General features: G+C 34.2%; 2 protein-coding genes across 2 annotated transcripts in view; one reads left to right on the forward strand and one right to left on the reverse strand.

Annotated features, from left to right (window-relative positions):
• Positions 1-1,504, reverse strand: part of LOC127876169 (caseinolytic peptidase B protein homolog) — a 35,647-nt gene extending 34,143 nt beyond the window's left edge. Inside the window, exon 1 of the mRNA XM_052421170.1 lies at positions 1,199-1,504. Coding sequence (XP_052277130.1) covers positions 1,199-1,475 — 277 coding nt within the window. The 5' untranslated portion in view covers positions 1,476-1,504. The remainder of the gene's footprint in view (positions 1-1,198) is intronic.
• On the forward strand, positions 1,500-20,003 carry LOC127876174 (glucosamine-6-phosphate isomerase 1-like). Its single transcript, XM_052421180.1, has 6 exons — positions 1,500-1,625; positions 8,516-8,639; positions 9,394-9,495; positions 10,577-10,759; positions 11,623-11,807; positions 13,590-20,003. Exons 2-6 carry the CDS (start codon positions 8,516-8,518, stop codon positions 13,806-13,808), a joined length of 813 nt encoding a protein of 270 aa, XP_052277140.1. The 5' UTR covers positions 1,500-1,625; the 3' UTR covers positions 13,809-20,003.
• Positions 20,004-20,824: the final 821 nt, after the last annotated feature.

Raw genomic sequence — 20,824 nt, forward strand, 5'->3', positions numbered from 1 at the left:
TTAACTTCTTCATTTCTACACTGATTCACTTCAAATTGATACTGAACCTCTCTTATGACAAAACGGTCAAACTCAACTATGCATGGCCCCGTTGCCAACCCTGGGGCGCCACGCCCACATAGACCACACCCGCCCAAAATTGCCTTTTACTATAATTTCTTCATTAATACACTGATTCACTTCAAATTGATACTGAACCTCTCTTATGACAATACGGTCAATCTCAACTATGCATGGCCCCATTACCAACCCTGGGGCACCCCGCCCACATAGGCCACACCCTCCCAAAATTGCCTTTTACTATAACTTCTTTATTTTTACACCCATTCACTTCTAATTGATACTGAACTTCTCTTATGACAATACAGTCAATCTCAACTATGCATGGCCCCATGATCAACCCTGGGGCGCCCTTGGGTCAAACATGCGGCGTGGGGATACGCGTCGGCCTCTGCCGCGCCATTTCTAGTTTACTATGTATTAAGTGATATAAGACGTTTTTACAGAATGCAGAAGATATGTATATTGTATTTACCTATATTGCACCAGAAAATTCACCTATTCACGATATGGTCAATACAGATGCATTTTTCCAATTAGAAAACGATATATGTAATTTTCAAAACAAAGGAATAGTATTACATGTAGCTTGTGGTGATTTTAATGCGAGGGTAGGGCAGAAATCGGACTTTGTACGCTATGATCGACATGTATCTCAATCAACAGATGACAAAATTGATATTTACATTCCTCGGGTATCTAATGATATTAGAACTAACGCATTTGGCGACAGATTACTGGAGTTATGCAAAGCTAGTGATTTACGAATATGTAACGGTCGAATAGGGAACGATGCGAGTGTTGGTAAATTCACCAAAATAAGGGTTAACACTGATAAAACTCATATTTCACATTCTTTAATTTGAAAACTTAAGACAACCATAACACAAATTAATAATTTCCCTTGGCAAAAGTGATGGCAGTAAGTATGGTTATTTGTGCATTTTTTATCATTTGAAGAATAGGCAACCTTCCAACTCTCAGAAAGTCAAACATATTTAACAGGCTGATGCAATAATAAACACAAGAATAAAAAGAACAAGTTAAGATTGTGCAAGGTGGCTAACCTATTATTTGACGCCAAGAAATTTTAGGTAAATATATATTCAATTAATAAATATATCAAACACACATATACCATTGTCATCACTTCTCCCCGCTGCTAAAACAGTCCCTTCATAAAGCAAGAATGAACTGAAACCAAAACTGGCAAAAGCACCAGCTGTCAGAACTTTCCGCTGTTTACTGTTTATTCCCGAAATCAACCGGTATATTGGAAGTTTTACAGTGTTTTTCAATTTTGATATTGGTTTTGTTTCACAGTAAACACATTTTGTTAAATGACAGCGTCTTAATTGTGCTAATGAAAAGAATTTTCTAGAATGTAAAAGTAGTTTTGCTCCCACGTTCGCCATCGCTATCGTAAATGCGGAAGGTTTTGCGACTACGTTTATTGCACAAAAATAAATGTCGTAAAATATTTTGTTATTTTGAGAAACATCTGTTCTTGTTGCAGAATAAACAATTGTTATTGTGTTGATCTAATCGGTGAGGTGTTAATTAAGGTAACACGTTTAAATGTGGAGTAAAACGTATATATTTATGTAAATTGTTATGACTTGTGTTTAATAAATTTCTAATCATTTTAATATTCTTGTAGGGTTAATCAACAATGACATGTGAACTGTTTGAGTGTTTCCTTTAGGTCTATGTTAATTAAAGGGACTTGTTCACACTGTCAACTGGGTCATGCGTGTTGTGTATCGTGTTATTTCTTAAAAGTTGACCCAGCATTTGTTAAAAATATTGCAAGACATATACATTTCCAGAAAGGAAATTCATTTCTGCGTTGAATAAGACCGAGATCGTGAAAATCGCTGCACAATTGATGAAGATATGGCTGTTCAAAGCGATGCACCCTGTTTTGGGCTGATTTTGAGTTGCATACCTTGTTATATATATATTTGATAGTGAAATATTTTTTTTCAGAAAAGTTAATTTTTCGTTATAATATGATTATTTATCATTCAAAATGATTTTTTCACTAATTAATATCATAGCCACACGCTAACCACCTGTGACTTATAGCATGACATGTCTGACATAATATATCAGACTTAAAGGGCAAGTCATCAATGTGATAGCATTTAATCCAAAGGTGAGTGCTTTGAGGGCAGGTGGGATAAACTTTTTATGTTGGGTTATTCTTTCTTAAAGGGGCCTTTTCAAGTTTATGTAAATTGAACAATTATTTTAAAAAGGAGATTCCCAACTTTTTGTTGTAGTTATGGTATCTGTGAGGAAACAGTAATACTGAACATTTTTTTGTCATGCTCTAAATTATCCATTATTTGCATCTTTTGATGATTTAAAAACCTGAAAATGATAAAGCATTGAAATGCAAAACAATTGAATAGTTTGGAGAGTTCTGTTGTTGTCGTTATATTTTGTGAAACTACAAGTATTGCTTATATAAAGTATTAAATACATCACTCATTGTATGAGCACAGATTGCCGTCTAGCTTAACAGTAGACTTTTACTCCAGGGGTCAGTGGTTAGAATCCAGTTTAGGAATAAAAAAAATTCTTTCTTTAATTTTATTCTTTTTTTAACTGGAGCTCTTTAGATCCAAGGTTTACATTTATCAATATAAAGCATTTAATGACAAACTTTAATATCTGCCAAAACTGTTGTAAAGACTAAAGTGACCCTTTAAATCCTTCTCCTGTATTACACTGGAGCTATTTTGAAGGAATGTTTAAATCAATATGAATCATTTAAGAAGAACTTTTAAAAATGCAAAATTCTATGAGCAAGTACCTTTAAAATCTACCAGATACCAGTGAAAACCAACCAAAACTTGAACAAAATCAACATCTTTATGTATGTAACTGTTCAATGTCATGGCTCTGTTGCTGTAATCAGTAACAGCATGTGATATTTACACTGTTGTGACACCATCTGGAAATGTACACAAAAGAAATCAATGCGTGTGCCCCTGTGTGTATATCAGAGTTTATTTTCAGGTCCTACTAGCCTCTTCAGAGGTCTTTGTAGCACAACCTGATGAGTGTACCTCTTCAAGTTTAAGTCCTTATGTACAGTCAGTGTAAAAGTACTACTGGCCTGCAGTGATAAACAATTATGATAACTGCAATGAAATTCTTTAAATGAAACCTGGTTACTAGTCTGAAAACAAGGCCAGGTTAGCTGAAGAGATAAGGCCTTATTAAAATCATTAGTATGGGCTAACTCTCTTTCAGACCAAAAGTAGCTAAATTAGCATATCGTGAGCATTTAAGTCCTATAGTTAATACTTGTAAAACAAGCTTGAAAATGTTTTATCAAGAGAGAGAGAACAAGTTTTTTATGGAAGTGTTTTTTGTTTGGATGGGTATTACAAATCTATAATTTACAGTCTTTAAGAAATTTCACTGTGAAATTGTATTATCAAAGCATGTTTCACTTATTTATGTTATAATAATATACACAAATAATGTGAAGTTTATATTTAGCACCTCCAGTATTATATATTTCATTCAAACTACAGATATTTTCATTTGTAAACATTGTTTCTATAATGAACCATTCTAGTTTTGCTGTGTTAATTTGATTATTTATTGTAACTACTTATAAACTTTGCTGAACAATAATGTGATCAGATATTGATAAAAAAGGGCATGATAGGGGTCTCAGGGGTAGGGTGTCACCTAGGAGCTGCAGGATGCTATGCCCTTCCATATAGGCATAGCTTGAGCACACTTTTAAAGTGCATAATACTATAAAATTATATAATATATTCCAAATATGTGGATAAAGGTTTTAACCAATGAACACTTCCTAAGACTCAAGTTATCACATTCAGGCACTGATAATTTATGTAAGAGCAGTGGGGGTTTTTTTTCGTTCAAATTAGGGTTTGGTAGGGGGACCCATTCACAATGGAAAAAAGTTTTAAAAAAATCCAAATAGGACCTAAAATTCCCAGTTGAAGGTTTCCAAAAAAAGTTTATATGTCCCCCACTATAGTAGTGGGGGACATATTGTTTTTGCCCTGTCTGTTGGTTGGTCTGTTGGTTGGTTGGTTGGTCTGTTTGCGCCAACTTTAACATTTTGCAATAACTTTTGCTATATTGAATATAGCAACTTGATATTTGGCATGCATGTGTATCTCATGGAGCTGCACATTTTGAGTGGTGAAAGGTCAAGATCATCCTTCAAGGTCAGAGGTCAAATATATGTGGCCAAAATTGCTCATTTTATGAATACCTTTGCAATATTGAAGATAGCAACTTGATATTTGGCATGCATGTGTATCTCATGGAGCTGCACATTTTGAGTAGTGAAAGGTCAAGGTCAGAGGTCAAATATATGTGGCCCAAATCGCTTATTTTATGAATACTTTTGCAATATTGAAGATGGCAACTTGATATTTGGCATCATGTGTATCTCATGGAGCTGCACATTTTGAGTGGTGAAAGGTCAAGGTCATCCTTCAAGGTCAAATATATGGGTCAAAATTGGTCATGTTATGTCACTTCTGCAATATTGAAGCTAGCAATTTTATATTTGAAATGCATGTGTATCTCATGGAGCTGCACATTTTGAGTGGTGAAGGGTCAAGGTCAAGGTCATCCTTCAAGGTCAAACGTCATATAGGGGGACATTGTGTTTCACAAACGCATCTTGTTTTTAACAAGTATAAACATGTAAATTATCTCCAAGTCCAGCTCTAGAATTTGAACCTTAGAAAATATCAGATCGAAATCACTTTTATTATCAATTTCAAAGTACTGTATTTGTAAGCATATAATCAACAACATTAATTTCCCAAATTTATGCAAAAGAAAGCAATATTTCCCAATTCAAAGGGACCCAGCCCCATTCCCAAAATGGTGGGTGAAAAAACGCTGTGTAAGAGGGAGCACAATGTTTAACCAATTACCCATTTATCCCCAGTGGACTCTCCCATCTTTCTAAATTGGATCAATTTATTTCCGAAATTATGGATGTCTAGTATATTTATTTCTATATTTAGAATATTTCTTACAGAAATACCTTTAAGCAAACAGGGCAGACCCTGATGAGACGCTGCATGATGCGGCGTCTCATCTGGATCTACGCTGTTTGCCAAGGCCTTTTTTCTAGACGCTAGGCATAAATGGGTTAATAATGGTTCATAAACACAATCAATTGCTCATGTCCTGTCATGCTTACATGTTATACAGAGTTAAGTATCATACATACATAAACAGACAACTAAAACAGCGTCTTGTAAATTTCACTTAAATGCCAAATGTTCACAAGCTGTTGAATTTGTTGAAAATGTATAACCTTTTTTCTCTTTAGACAAACAGTCCTGACCCTTTAGGCACTACATCCTGCTACATTGTACTGAAGCAGTGTAGGACTCAACAGTCTGGTGTATGTGTCTGTCTCTTTAACATCAAAGTAAATGAAGTATCATTAACAAATGTGATGACAGCCATATGTCGGGCCAATATGATAATGTGGTTTTTCTCAGCAGACATCAAGGAGATGTCGGATCAATACATGAATTAGGAATGCATGTTCAAAATGTTTATCTTTTAAATACATGTAACTTGTTAAACAAACAACTCTAGATGATTGAACTAGAAGAATTCGACCCCCCCCTCCTCAACACATAAGCTTGTCATATCATCCTGCCAGCAAAGGGTCCATATGGGCATGTTTGCTGGGGAAGAACAAACAGATAAAAGCAAATCATCTCCGAAAGTGGTAGCATAGACAAACATTACTGCTACTCTAATTCACATAAAAATTATGTAATATAGGTGGTTTTTATATAGATTTATTTAGCAATACACACATTGCTCAAACTGCAATAACATACTACAAAAAATACTATTTTATTTAGAGAAAAACTTAAAACTTTACAGTGTGTTTTTTCATTCAAAATCACGTCAGGTAATCGGCCCCATTCCCAATGGAAATAAGTATATTTTTTCCCAAATGGGAGCTAAAAATTCCCAATTAATGGTTTCCACAAAAAAAATTGTTTGTTTATATCTCAATGTTTTGTTCAATTCCCATCCATATAAGTTCAACCTTAGTAAATATAAAACTGTAAACACTTAATTTCTCAATTTTGAAGCATTTTTTAGCAAAACGACAACAACACTAATTTCCCAATTTTCGTCAAAACATCACAAATTTTCACAATCCAAAGGGACCAGGCCCCATTCCCAAATTGGTGAAAAAACGCACTTCTTTATGTTAATATTGATGGGAATTAAAAATAGGGGAGGCTTTAATTTGCATCATGCTTTCAATTTACATATCCTTTATTTATTTGATTTTGAGCCAATATGTGTATGACAAAAAGACAATTAATTAATATAGTCATATTGCTCACTGTGTGTATCAATTGTTAGTCCCCTACTGGTTTCACCGAAGCGGACTTATGGTTTTCGCTCTGTGCGTCTGTGAGTCTGTCACACTTTTCTGGATCCTGCGATAACATTAAAAGTTCTTAATATTTTTTCACGAAACTTGGAACATGGATAGATGGCAATATGGACATTATGCACGTCATTTTATTTTGTTCCTACGTCTAAAATTTTGGTTGCTATGGCAACAAATAGACTAGAAATACTGCTGAAAATGGTGGTTTTCTGGATCCTGCGATAACTTTAAAAGTTCTTAATATTTTTTCACGAAACTTGGAACATGGATAGATGGCAATATGGACATTATTATGTACGTCATTTCATTTTGTTGACTTCGTCAAAAATTATGGTTGCTTAATGGCAACAAATTTTATTTTTTTAAATCGGAAAATGTTGGAATTTCTGACAATAGTGGAGCCGGTAGGGGACTTATATTGCTTGACAATGGTCTTGTTCAATTTAGTTTCTTGTGTGCTTGTAACAAAAAAAATGAGATTTTCGCTTTTATGCGTCTGTGAGTCTGTCACACTTTTCTGGATCCTGCGATAACTTTAAAAGTTCTTAATATTTTTTCATGAATCTTGGAATATGGATAGATGGCAATATGGACATTATGCACGTCATTTAATTTTGTTTCTACCTCTAAAATTCTGGTTGCTATGGCAACAAATAGACTAGAAATACTGCTGAAAATGGTGGTTTTCTGGATCCTGCGATAACTTTAAAAGTTCTTTATATTTGTTCACGAAACTTGGAACATGGATAGATGGCAATATGGACATTATGCACGTCATTTCATTTTGTTCCTACTTCAAAAATTCTGGTTGCTATGGCTACAAATAAAAAAAATATTCTGACAATGGCGGAATTTCTGAAAATGGTGGAGCCGGTAGGGGACTTTTATTGCTTAGCAATAGTCTTGTTCAATTTAGTTTCTTGTGTGACCCCTATTGATTATCAGGTCACTAGGTCAAAGGTCAAGGTTACAGTGCCAAAAAACGTATTCACACAATGGCTTTCAAGGTCATGGTGACTCAATTTAGAAAAATGGTTTCCGGATGATAACTCAAGAATGCTTACGCCTAGGATCATGAAACTTCATAGGTACATTGATCATGACTCGCAGATGAAATAATGATATAACTTGACCAGGATGTTTTTCTGTACAATATATAGGTCAAGTTTGATTGAATGAACCGACTCCTCTCAGGTGAGCGAACTAGGGCCCTCTTGTTTACTGTTTTCCTCAGATGCTGTTCTTTTTCTTTCGTTGCAGAAAGCATTTCCCATCATTATTTTGTATTATTGTCAATTTAATAATATAAATAAAAAAAGTTGATCTGGCTAATTTTATTTATTTTTATTTATTTTATTTATTTATTTTTTGTGGGAGGAGGGGGGCTGAAAGAGCGTAAATTTGCAGATGACTTGATACTCCACTTCTCAAAAGTGATGAACATCATTTTATTAAGTAAAAATAAATGGCTCTTAATAAGGCTTTACCTTAAATAAACACCGAAAGGTTTCATTTTAAACGCTGTGTTCAAGTGTTATGATTTGAACACTAACATTAATTTTCATGAACAAATTACACAACGTATAAGTGCTTAAGAATATTGTTGATAAAATTTCATCAATTATAACAATGTCACATGAACACTCTTTGTACCGTGGTATTGAATTTCAAACACAATGTTTTCTTGGCTTAGTGCATATTGTGTCCACCTAGCGACCAGAAAGTCATGGTTCGAACCCGCACTTTGAGATCATTCTGTGGGATAGATATACCCCAAAATCAGCAAGAACTGATTCTACCCAGGAAAAAGAGTTGAGAGCATATCAATAAGCCTTAAGCTTTTTATGCAATCAAGCTAAAAGAAATAAGTTCATAAATAAACACCATTAATTATTTCAAACAAATTTATGCCAAACCAGTTGAACATAAAATTAAGCCTCTAACTGTAAACTATGTGTCATATGTGCATTGTTAAATAGTTACTCATGATTTTATTTGCATTCTTAGATGAGGTTAATTATAGAGAACACGGCAGCGGATGTAGGCTTTTGGGCAGCCAAGTATATCAAGAGGAAAATCTTGGACTTTAACCCTGGACCAGACAAGTACTTCACCCTGGGACTCCCCACTGGTTTGTAGACCTTGTAGATATCTACAGGTATCAGCGGTATTGGTTATGGCTTATTTGTTTTTTATGCCCCCGAATGAGGGCATATAGTGATCGAACTGTCTGTCTGTCCGTTTTTCCGTCACACTGCATTTAGGTTTTGAAAAATGCTCATAACTTCTATGTCGCTTCAGATAGCAACTTGATATTTGGCTTGCATGTGTATCTCATGGAGCTGCACATTTTGAGTGGTGAAAGGTCAAGGTCATCCTTCAAGGTCAAAGGTCAAATAAACAAATCCAAGGGAAGTAATAAGCTTTAAAGGGAGATAATTATCTGTACCTGCCAAATGATAAAATCAAAGTGGCGCAGTATGGGGCATTGTGTTATTGACAAACACATCTCTAGTTTCGGTCTGCATCAGTGTAATGTTTGTTGGCTCAGATAAGGGTCAACCATTATTTAGAGGGTGGATCAAAAACAAATGTATTAAATTTGACCTTTGGATTTAGAGAATACATGTAGAGCATATTGCTAATCTAGTGGTTTAGTTGTTGAAAACTGGTGCCAGAAGCCAAGTATTGAAGGTTACCCCTGGTGACCATAATCTATCATGTCTTTGAGGGGCAATGGCCTAAAGGAAAACTCTTGGTGTATTTTATAAAATAAAATCCCCAACACATATGTAAAATTACATTGTTTTATGTACATGTTTAATAAGCGCATTAACATTAAAATTGTATGCACTCACTCTTAGTGTGAATACTTTATATTATAGGTAGCACCCCCATGGGGACCTACCAGAAGCTGATAGAGTTCTACAAAGCAGGAAAACTGTCTTTCAAATATGTGAAAACATTCAACATGGACGAATACTGTGGTATGATGTCTTTTCATTGTTCCTTCTTTACTGACAGGGAAGTAATGACATTCTGTTGTTTAAAAGAAGCCAGACTGAGTGGTGATCATTTTCATTCATCATTTTGCTAAAGAAATATCTCTTCAAGCATTATCAAAGTAACAACAAGTCCAAACATTTCTTAAATAAAGTAATAATAACAAGAGATGTGTACGTCAGAAACACAATGCCCCCAATTGCGCCGCTTTGAAATAAATAAAAAAAATTGACCTTTGAAGGATGACCTTGACCTTGAACTTCCACCACTCAAAATGTGCAGCTTCATGAGAACGCCGCTTTGAAATTTTATTTTTTTTACCTTTGACCTTGAAGGATGACCTTGAAGGATGACCTTGACCTTGAACTTCCACCACTCAAAATGTGCAGCTTCATGAGATACACATGCATGCCAAATATCAAGTTGCTATCTTCAATATTGAAAAAGTTATGGCCAATGTTAAAGTTTTCGAACGGACAGATGCCATATATTTGACATTTGACCTTGAAGGATGACCTTGACCTTCACCTTTCACCACTCAAAAGTGTTCAGCTCCATGAGATACACATGCATGCCAAATATCAAGTTGCTATCTTCGATAGTGAAAAAGTTATGGCCAATAAAAGTTTTTTTCGGACAGACTGACATATACACATACACACATACTGACATACTGACACACTGACATACTGACTAACGGACAGTTCAACTGCTATATGCCACCCTACCGGGGGCATAAAAACACCAATCGCACTACAGTACTAGGACAACGTTTATTAGGAAAGACAACTATGGTGCACAAGTATTGTGTATATAATAATTATGAAAAAGGTTGAATCAAAATTATCAAATCCAGAAAGGGCTCTTCAAAATGTACATTAGAAATAATACACAATAACAATACCATGCACTGGTACTTTTGTGATTCTTTATCTTCCCCTATTTATGTTTCATTCAACACAAAATAGATTTTAAGAAAAACTGTATAACATCAGGCACTAGAGACATCATTGATGCACCAAATTTAATGCTCTATAAATTCAATAAACATGTATCATCTGGCAGACATTCCACGGGACCACCCTGAGAGCTACCACTCGTTCATGTGGAACCACCTGTTCAAGCACATTGATATCGAGCCCGAAAACGCTCACTTACTCGATGGCAACGCTCCAGACCTGGACAAGGAGTGTGAGGAGTATGAGCGGAAGATCGTCCAGGCTGGCGGCATACAGCTCTTCTTAGGAGGTACAGAACTATGTTAGCGATACCAGTAGTCAGAAAAGCTGTTGGCTAATTTAATTGTAATATGTTGCTAATATTTCTAAAATATTTGACAATGACATTAATAGTACATACACGTTTTCTTTAAAAAATAACAGAAAAATGCTGCAAATTTATATTTCTAAGCGCCAACCAGTATTGTTGTGGTGAGAAAATCACTGATATTGGTGCCCAGTATTTGGACTATATAAGTATACATGCACTTGCTAATTCTCATAGCTGAATACATACAACTGAAATTCAAACATTTAGAAAGGCCAGACAACAGACTGTATTTTAAGAAGCTGCCTGATGGTTTACTGTGTTTTTGAATTGATGTAGCATTGAAAACATTTATGCACCATTGTATTGTGTTTCAGGGCTCTCGCCCTAAATTATTTTTGATTTTCACCATTTGTAAAAAAAATATGGATATTTTTTAATTCACAATTTTAATAAATGCTCCTTGTAGTTAAAATTGTGTAAGCAATTAAACAGTTTAAACTTGTAGTGATTTGATACTGCTATGGCAATTGAAGCAATACTTGACAACTGGATTTTCAAATACTGCACTATAAACAAATGCAATGTTGCCATAACTGTTTAAAAGATGTGATTCTGGAAACAAAGTATAGTTCTTTAAATTGCTTTCACAAAGTTTTGCCAGTTAAAATATTTAATAGCCACTTTTCACCAATTAGCTATTTGATGTGAAGATATATAGGGAAAGCCCTTTTGATGACTGGTTCATCATGTTCATCTAGCCATCTATTTGTTTGCCTATTATCTACCCTCAATTGTGTCAGTATAGCTGTCACCAAAATATTAAAAAGAAAAACATTTTTCAGGTATTGGCCCTGACGGTCACATAGCCTTTAACGAGCCGGGCTCAAGTTTAGTCTCAAGGACACGCGTAAAAACCCTTGCTCAGGAAACCATTATTGCCAACGCCAGGTTTTTTGGGGGCGATATAGCAAAAGTACCAACTAGGGCCTTAACTGTTGGCGTAGGAACTGTGATGGATGCAAAAGAGGTTTGTGTGTTTCTTATGATAAATAAATTGAAATTGTATTGATTCTACATTTTATATAATTTTTGGTGGTATATTTAATTTAATAAATTATTATATACCTAAATGTGTGCTAAAAAAGACAGATAAAAAGTTGTCAAATATTTTTTTTACTTAAAATAAAATAATCATTAATATGAATTTATTTATTTTTAAATGTGAAAATTTATCTTATTTTCAAAGTGTATCTTGAAGTTTAGTAGCCATAAGATTCCTAACTTATTTGATTGTTTTGCTAAATAAATATTCCCTAAGACAAAATAAACTTGAAATGAACCTGCTACAGACTATAAGAACTGAACTTGATTATGCCCCCCTTCGAAGAAGAGGGGGTATATTGCTTTGCTCATGTCGGTCGGTCTGTCGGTCCACCAGGTGGTTTCCGGATAATAACTCAAGAACGCTTGGGCCTAGGATCATGAAACTTCATAGCAACATTGATCATGACTCGCAGATGACCCCTATTGATTTTGAGGTCACTAGGTCAAAGGTCAAGGTCACGTTGACCCGAAATAGTAAAATGGTTCCGGATGATAGCTCAAGAACGCTTATGCCTAGGATCATGAAACTTGATAGGTAGATTGATCAGGACTCGCAGATGACCCCTATTGATTTTCAGGTCAAGAGGTCAAAGGTCAAGGTCACGGTGACCCGAAATAGTTAAATGGTTTCCGGATGATAACTCAAGAACGCTTATGCCTAGAATCATAAAACTTCATAGGTAGATTGATAATGACTGGCAGATGACCCCTATTGATTTTCAGGTCACTAGGTCAAAGGTCAAGGTCTCAGTGACCCGAAATAGTAAAATGGTTTCCGGATGATAACTCAAGAACGCTTATGCCTAGAATCATGAAACTTCATAGGTAGATTGATAATGACTGGCAGATGACCCCTATTGTTTTTCAGGTCACTAGGTCAAAGGTCAAGGTCTTGGTGACCCGAAATAGTAAAATGGTTTCCGGATGATAACTCAAGAACGCTTATGCCTAGGATCATGAAACTTGATAGGTAGATTGATAATGACTCGCAGTTGACCCCTATTGATTTTCAGGTCACTATATCAAAGGTCAAGGTCACAGTGACCCAAAATAGTAAAATGGTTTCCAGATGATAACTCAAGAACGCTTATGCCTAGGATCTTGAAACTTCATAGGTACATTGATCATGACTCGCAGATGACCCCTATTGATTTTCAGGTCACTAGGTCAAAGGTCAAGATCACAGTGACAAAAAACATAATCACACAATGGCTGTCACTACAACGTAGAGCCCATATGGGGGGCATGCATGTTTTACAAACAGCCCTTGTTAGGCATATAAGATACTCTGGATGTAAGTCATGAATCTCCAAAAAAAAAAAATTGCAAACCTTGTTTAATATTTATATAAGTGTTTAACCATTGGAAAGTTAGTCAGATTGTGGCAGTTTTAGTTTTAGTTGTATAATAGTTTTTACCGTATTACCTAACATGCTTCTACATGAGGTATCATCAATCTACCAGGAAAGACATCACTGTACACAACTCTTTCAGTGCTGGAACCGAATTTTTAAGGCCTTTGCAAACAGTTTGGATCCAGATTAGACGCCACAGAAAGTGGCGTCTCATCAAGATCTAAACTGTTTGCTGTTCTGATAGTATTCTTTGAAAAAATCGAAGAAAATACTAATTTTAGAAATACGACGTTTTAGCAGACAACAAATTTCCCGCCATGCAAAGGGTTAATGTCTCATATTCCCTACAGGTAATGATCCTGATAACTGGAGCCCACAAGGCATACGCCCTACATAAGGCGATTGAGGGTGGAGTCAGTCACATGTTCACAGTCAGCGCGTTTCAGATGCACAAGAACACGATCTTTGTATGCGATGAGGACGCCACAATGGAGCTGAAAGTGAAAACTGTCAAGTACTTCAAGGGACTGCACAATCTACATGAGAAGCTGATAGAAGAGAAATTGTGAAATCCATCGATGTTCTATCTTATGGTATTCCAGAAGTTAACATGGAATCTTTCCATTCCCGTTTTTTTTGTATATCCTGGAAACCGTTTTACCAGGGTTTTAAAAGATTAATGTATGATGGCTTTAAAAATATTGTATATTTTATTCAATTGAATTCGAGAATTTTCACTAGAATTCTTTTCAGTCTGTTATTTTTTATCTTCTTTGGTGGAATGTTTTTTAATATAGTGTCTGAAGCTAATAAATTTTCCTATAATTTTTTTTTTTAATTGTAGAGTATTGTTTTTAATGTCACTTTAAAAGGGTTTTTTTCTGAAAAAAATTGTCTGTATTTTTGTCTTTCCTGTATTGTTGAGGATTTAGTGCAAAAAACTCTTGTATCTGCTTCACATTTCTATTTAAGAAAGGTTTTTTTCACCATTAACCCTATGTATTTTTTTTTACAAAGGCACTTTAATGTTTGGTCTGAATAGTTTTGATCTCTCTACTGTGAGATAATAAATGACTACAGGTGCTATGGTTGACATTGTGGTTTCCAAGAGTTTTAAGTAATCTCCAGCCTGGGCGATGTTTCACTGTGTAAGTAAATTGAGGATTAAATGTGAAACTGGTTGAAGGACTTATTGGTTGAAGCACTTACTATGTGAAACTGGTTGAAGCTCTTACTGGTTTTAAATTCAGGGCTCGAAATAATTATCGTTTGGGTGCATTTTGTATGCAGAGTGTTGTTGTTTTTTTTCTCTTCTGACATTGTTTTTAGGTTATTACTGTATGTTGTCTTAGGATTATTTATCCAAGGTGTTTCATTCTATAGAACATGTTGAAATTTAACGAAAATGTATAAGATATGTTAACATGCAATTTAAAAACAAGTGTGTATGTAGGAAATGATGTTATCTTATATGCACATGTGTAGTGTAAGAGTTATTATGAATTATACTTGAAAAAAAACGTTAGGTTAAAACACATGTATTATAATAGTTTTCAGTCTAACAATACAGGCCTTCGGGTTGAAATGAAGGTAGTATTTTGAATCTAAAGGGTGTTTTATTTGACTGTTTTTGTAATCTCATGTGATCACAACATGCTTATGGTGAGCTTTTGTTGTGGCCTGTTGTCCTTTGTCAGTCTTGCTTCGGCAACCTTAACCTTCTTAAGACTGCACATGTATTAAGGTCACGTGTTGTGTCCATACATTGTCAGAACATTTTTTCATGTATATATAGTAAGTGTTTAAAATAGGATTAAGTGGAGCAAACATTCTCAGACACTTTTGAAAACAAAACACAAAACAACTTATAATCACTTCAGAATTGTAATTTATTGACCAGTCTTCATTAAATGTTGTCTATATAATGTCAAAACTGAATTCAAACAATTAAGTCATGTCGGGTGAAATAACTCGGTCACTAGGTCAAGTTAAAAAATGCTTGTTAAAATCTCTTGTCCAAATTCTTCATGAAACATGGTCTGCAAATGTATCCTAATTATAATGGTATCTAGGTCAAGTTCATAACTTGACTCAAAAACTGGGTCACAAATTCAATTTAAGAAAAAGCTTCTTAATGTGTAATTAGTCCCAATCATTAACAATCTTCATGAATTGTGGTAAGACCAATAACTAGGCCACCAAGGACATAAAGTAAAAAGGTTGTTAGTTACTATTGAAGTCACACTTTATTGCACAATTATCATGAAACTTTGTAAGAATATTCGTCCAAATGATATATAATTTAAATTCAAAACCATGCCATGTGGGGTCAAAAATTTACAAAGCAATAGATCAACAATTTTTGCCAATATGCATTTGAGATAAATTTTATAATTTTATGCATTTATATATTTGTAATGATTTACTTGCAATAGCTTCTTTGATATTCAAAATATAATTATGCAATGTTATGTTTTTGTGTATTTTGAGTTCTGTTTTTTTCCAACTCAAATACTGCAAACTTAAAAAATTCACAAAATGAAGTCATCAAAATTGTCTCAATTAATGCTTTTTCATGCATTTGTGTAGTTTTTATAACAAAAACTACACAAATGCATGAAAAAGCATAAATCAAGATCAATATAAATGTGGTCAAAATTTTTTTACTTGAAAGTGTTTTAATCCTTATACATATAACACATTTTTTCTTGGAAAACATTCCATATACTTCCCATGTATTCATGTTGTAAGAATCTATGATATTAAGCATCAAAATATATCAACTAGAAAAATAGTTTAGTAAAATATCATGATAGTTTACCTTTTCTTTTTGATATTGCTTACCCCTTGTTTTTTAATGTGATTTAAGTTTTATAATCTTTTGTACATCTTTGATTATTCTAAGCTAAAACGCGTAGGTATGCAAAAATTATAGGCGTCATTCTGTCCTGGTATGTGTGTGTGTACATGTGGGTGCTTCTGTCCCTCACACATTCTGTGCTACTATATTTTGTGTGGGATTTACATTAAACTTTTACAGAAAGATTAATATGGCACTGCTTTTTAATGAGTTTTTGTCCTTTCTTGAATATTCCATGATGCCAGTGCCTTGTTATTGCAGTTTTTATGCCCCTGGTAGGGTGGCATATAGCAGTTGAACTGTCAGTCTGTTTGTCTGTCTGTCTGTCTGTCTGTTTGTGTGTCCCTCCGAAAACTTTATCTTTGGCCATTACTTTTGCAATATTGAAGATAGCAACTTGATATTTGGCATGCATGTGTATCTCATGAAGCTGCACATTTTGAGTGGTGAAAGGTCAAGGTCATCCTTCAAGGTCAAAAGTAAAAAAATACAATCCAAGGGTAGTAATAAGCTTTAAAAGGGAGATAATTTCCAAACCTGCCAAATGATATATTGAAATTTTATTTCAAAGCGGCGCAATAGGGGGCATTGTGTTTCTGACAAACATGTCTCTTGTTCTGTTGTTGTTTTTGTTCAAAAATTATATTGCAAATTCTTACTGTACACTTTTTACAACAATGCACATGAGATACACAACGCAGGGATTGACTGTTTGTGACAGCTTCTTGTTGTATATTGTATAAAATGAGCCGCGTTCTGAGAAAACTGGGCTTAATGCATGTGCGTAAAGTGTCATCCCAGATTTCCGCCTAAACTTGATTTTCGGAAAGGAGGGACTTCCTTGAAACTAAAAATACCATAAAAGTGTTGTCCCTGATTAGCCTGTGCAGACTGCACAGGCTAATCTGGGACGACAATTTACACTCATGCATTTAGCCCTCAGTTTTCTCAGAACCCGACTCAAATATTCAGTTTATGCTACATACATGTATCGGTGCTTATTTATTCAGGTGAACTTAAGTGTTTCAGTTTGTTTCTTTAGTTTCATAAATGTGTCATTACTAGGTTCAAAATTTAAATGATTATTTTATTGATATCTGTTATGGCACGGTTTCAATCTGCATACATGTATTAATATAATGATGCTTGACCGAAATGTATACATTCTGCGACATTTGTGCTAGTTTAAAATGCATGCGTTTCGATTTGTTATTTTTTTCAGATTTTAAGTAATGTCAGTTAATTTAAATCAATGGACATGATAAAAGTACTAAAAAAATCAAGCATAGACTCTTATAATTAACTGCCATGGAAATAACTAAGAAATCTACTTTTTTATTGCCAGGTGACAGGGTGACAAAACTTTTTATTTATTTTTTTTTTATTTTTTCCTGAGTACTTACACACACATCCACATTTTTTTCTATGTCCAGAAAGATTAACAGTGGTATTTCAATGGTCGCCAGGTGTTGTCTCATGAAGGCTCAATATGCTGAAAAGTAAGTGATCGGTCACATGTACATGCTTCCATTTTTCATGTTTTCCATAATTTGTTTTGTACAAACATTCCATTCTTAAGAACTTACTGTCTGCAAATTAGGCATTATAATTAAAAAAAACGGCCGGCATATGTTAGTGTCCATTGTCTTTCGAACTTCAGGTATGATACAAGTGGAAAAACTTGTGGTGTATGTTGGAGTGGAAAAAAAAAATGTTGCGTATCTTCATATGTTTTCAATTTGCATTTTTGCATCAGTATGCATTTTACATTTAGCTTTCTTATGTTTGAATATCAGTTATAACATTCACTTGTAAAAGTTATGTAATGAGCATAGGACTTGCTTTTATCAGCTTTATTTTAAAACAGCAGACATTTTTTTAACAAAATTGTATCTAAATGTCTGTAACAAATCACAAGAAATGCATGTTTCATAGCATTTTGATAATAATATTTTTAAACTGTTAATGTTCTGTTAATGAACGCAAAACTAAAATTCATCTTTTTTTTAATCTATAAAATCAACAACTATAAATGATACTGTGTTAGTATTTTAATGTATCAATGAATTAACTTTTTACCCCGTATAGACACATTTTGACGCATTTGAAGTCCTTTAGCAAATCACATTAAATTTAAGACCTTTCTTAATATATTAAAGTTTGAAATGTTTCATTTCCAACCCTTAGATACTGATGAGCATCAAACAGCATAAAACCTGAACAGACTGCGAGTTACTCCCATGCTGTTCTGGTTTTATGCTGGTTGCAAAAGCCATTTTCACTTTGCTTCTGATGGGAAAGTGTCAGGGGGACACCACCAATCTCTTGCCACTTATTGTACCTCATACCTCAACATTTAAACTTGCCAGAGATGTCATTGACCTTCATTTGATCTTGTTTTTAAGACCATGATGGTATAAGTAGAGACAATGTGATTTTGTTTTAAAACATTCATTACTCAAGTGAAAGTCGGATTGAAACAAACATTCATATACTTCATAGTATTTACATGTATTTCTGTCAGGTTGAAATAAGCTAAAAGCAAATGTATTGTGTCATCTTGTTGAACCAATTACAGCTTGTTAACTTTCATAACTTATTTGCCGAAAATGCAACAGCACTCAACTGCTTTAGAACGATGATTGTTAACTGATACTTGCATGCAAGCAGTCACTTTTTGTCAATCTTAAAGTTAAAAATGAATGCAATTTTGTTATTTTGGGGAAAATATGGTCTTCACTTACTTTTCCAGGTATTTCGTTTTTTGTAATGTTTGATATTATGGAAAATAACAGATAATAATTATTTAAAATTCATTGCGGAAAAGTATAATAAATTGTTTTACTTGAAAGAAATCAACAAAACATGTTAGTTTGATTTACCACGGTTCCATAACAGGTTTTTGTTTAGACGAGCACAGATTTCCAAAGAGTGGGTTGGGCTTTGCACTCACTAGGCCAACAGGGCTAGAAGCGTTTTGAGGGCATTATAACCCCCTGGTAGGAGTTGAAGTCAAATATTGGTCACTCTACCATCATATGCATACTTGTCTAATTACAGCAACAACAGAAAAATATATACCTAATACAGAACTGTTTTGTAGACAATTTCTTAAAGCTGTCGATCTCTGTCATTGCTTGTAGTCAGGTGAATGCTTTTGGTCATCATGGCGCTCTTGTTCAATAGTTCTAGTATTTGTAATGAGTGCAATATTACCGGTAGTTATCTTCATGTGTGCATGTATAGGCTAGAAATCAACAGGGAGAGATCTGTATGTATGTAGTTACTATCATGTTATTTGTTATGAAATGCACAACCTAGTCTTCATTTTGCAGCTTAAATGATTTAACTTTACATATGACATATATCTTTCGTTAACTATCACATGTTGTGCAGTTTAACTGAATTTTCAGATATCAACACTTTTTTATCTGCATTATTGCAATTACAAACTTTTTAATTTGTTCAGACATGAAAGCATGCATTGCCAAATAGCAAAGTTCTGTCATACACTTTTTGCCATGACTGTTACAAAGATAAAATATTTTGATATTTGTTGCCATTCTTATAAAGTCAGTTTTCAAAGAATTTTTTACAAGAATTAAATTTTAGCAGCCAGAACATTGCATTGTCAATCTTTAAGTATGTCAGTATTGTTAGTGCCTCTGAAGTTTGTGTCAGCTTATTCTTCTCTATATTGAACTTATTGCTGTACTGAATATCTGCTATCTGGTCAACATGGTATATTTTTAAGAATTGTGATCTATTTCATCATGGTCTTTATTCTTAAAATGCTGTATTAGGTGATGTGCTATTTTGTTTCTATTTAGTTACAACCATATTAGGCAAAATTATATGTTTGTATTTATATTCCTATTCCTTAGTACTTAAAGGGTAAACCCTGTGACTGTGTTTGTATTGCTTTCTACTTGTTTTCTTCTTGATTTCATTACCACAGCATAGCTCAGAATTAGTTTCTGCAAATGTCTTGTACATAACAGACCTTTTGTGTGTAGTGTATTGCCTTTAAGCTGTCAGTGCTATCTACCATGTGAACACTCTTAAGGCCACATATTTGCTCAATCTTCGTGAAATGTGGTCAGAACATTTGTGGCAATCATCTCAGCCAAGCTCAAAACCGAGTCACATAGGGTGAAAAACTTGGTAACTTGGTCAGATTACATAAAAAGTCTGTGAACACTGAAGAATTCATAACTCGTGCAATGAACATTTGTTCTAATTATAACTAAGCCAAGTTTTACAAATAGATACTGTCAGTTAAGAAACACAGCCACCAAGGGTCAGGGCAGTTTTCCTTGTATTGCTCTAGTGAAATATTGTAAATACGCTAAAATTTATATTTTTCCAATCAGGTTTTACTTGCTAAGAACATTTTGTTCTAATAACGCCTATAGTTCAACAATGCCTCTGGCCCATCTAAAAGCAAGGACACCCGAGATCTGAAAGAACTTCACTCTCCTGAGAAGTTGAACATCAGAAGAAGAAAAGGACTTCATATAACATCAACAATTCATTTCTACGCACATTATTATGACAAACCATTCATAATTTCAATAATTCAAACACATAACGTATACGTACATGTTTGAATACTACTTAAATATGGACAACTGTACTGGAACAACCCAGTTAGCCAGTAGCTGATTGTATCTCCTGGAAAAGAGGCTGCCTATATTTAAGTTTAATAGGCAATTGATAATTATA

This window comes from Dreissena polymorpha, chromosome 4, assembly GCF_020536995.1.
Source record: "Dreissena polymorpha isolate Duluth1 chromosome 4, UMN_Dpol_1.0, whole genome shotgun sequence".
Classification (NCBI taxonomy): Eukaryota; Metazoa; Mollusca; class Bivalvia; order Myida; family Dreissenidae; genus Dreissena; species Dreissena polymorpha.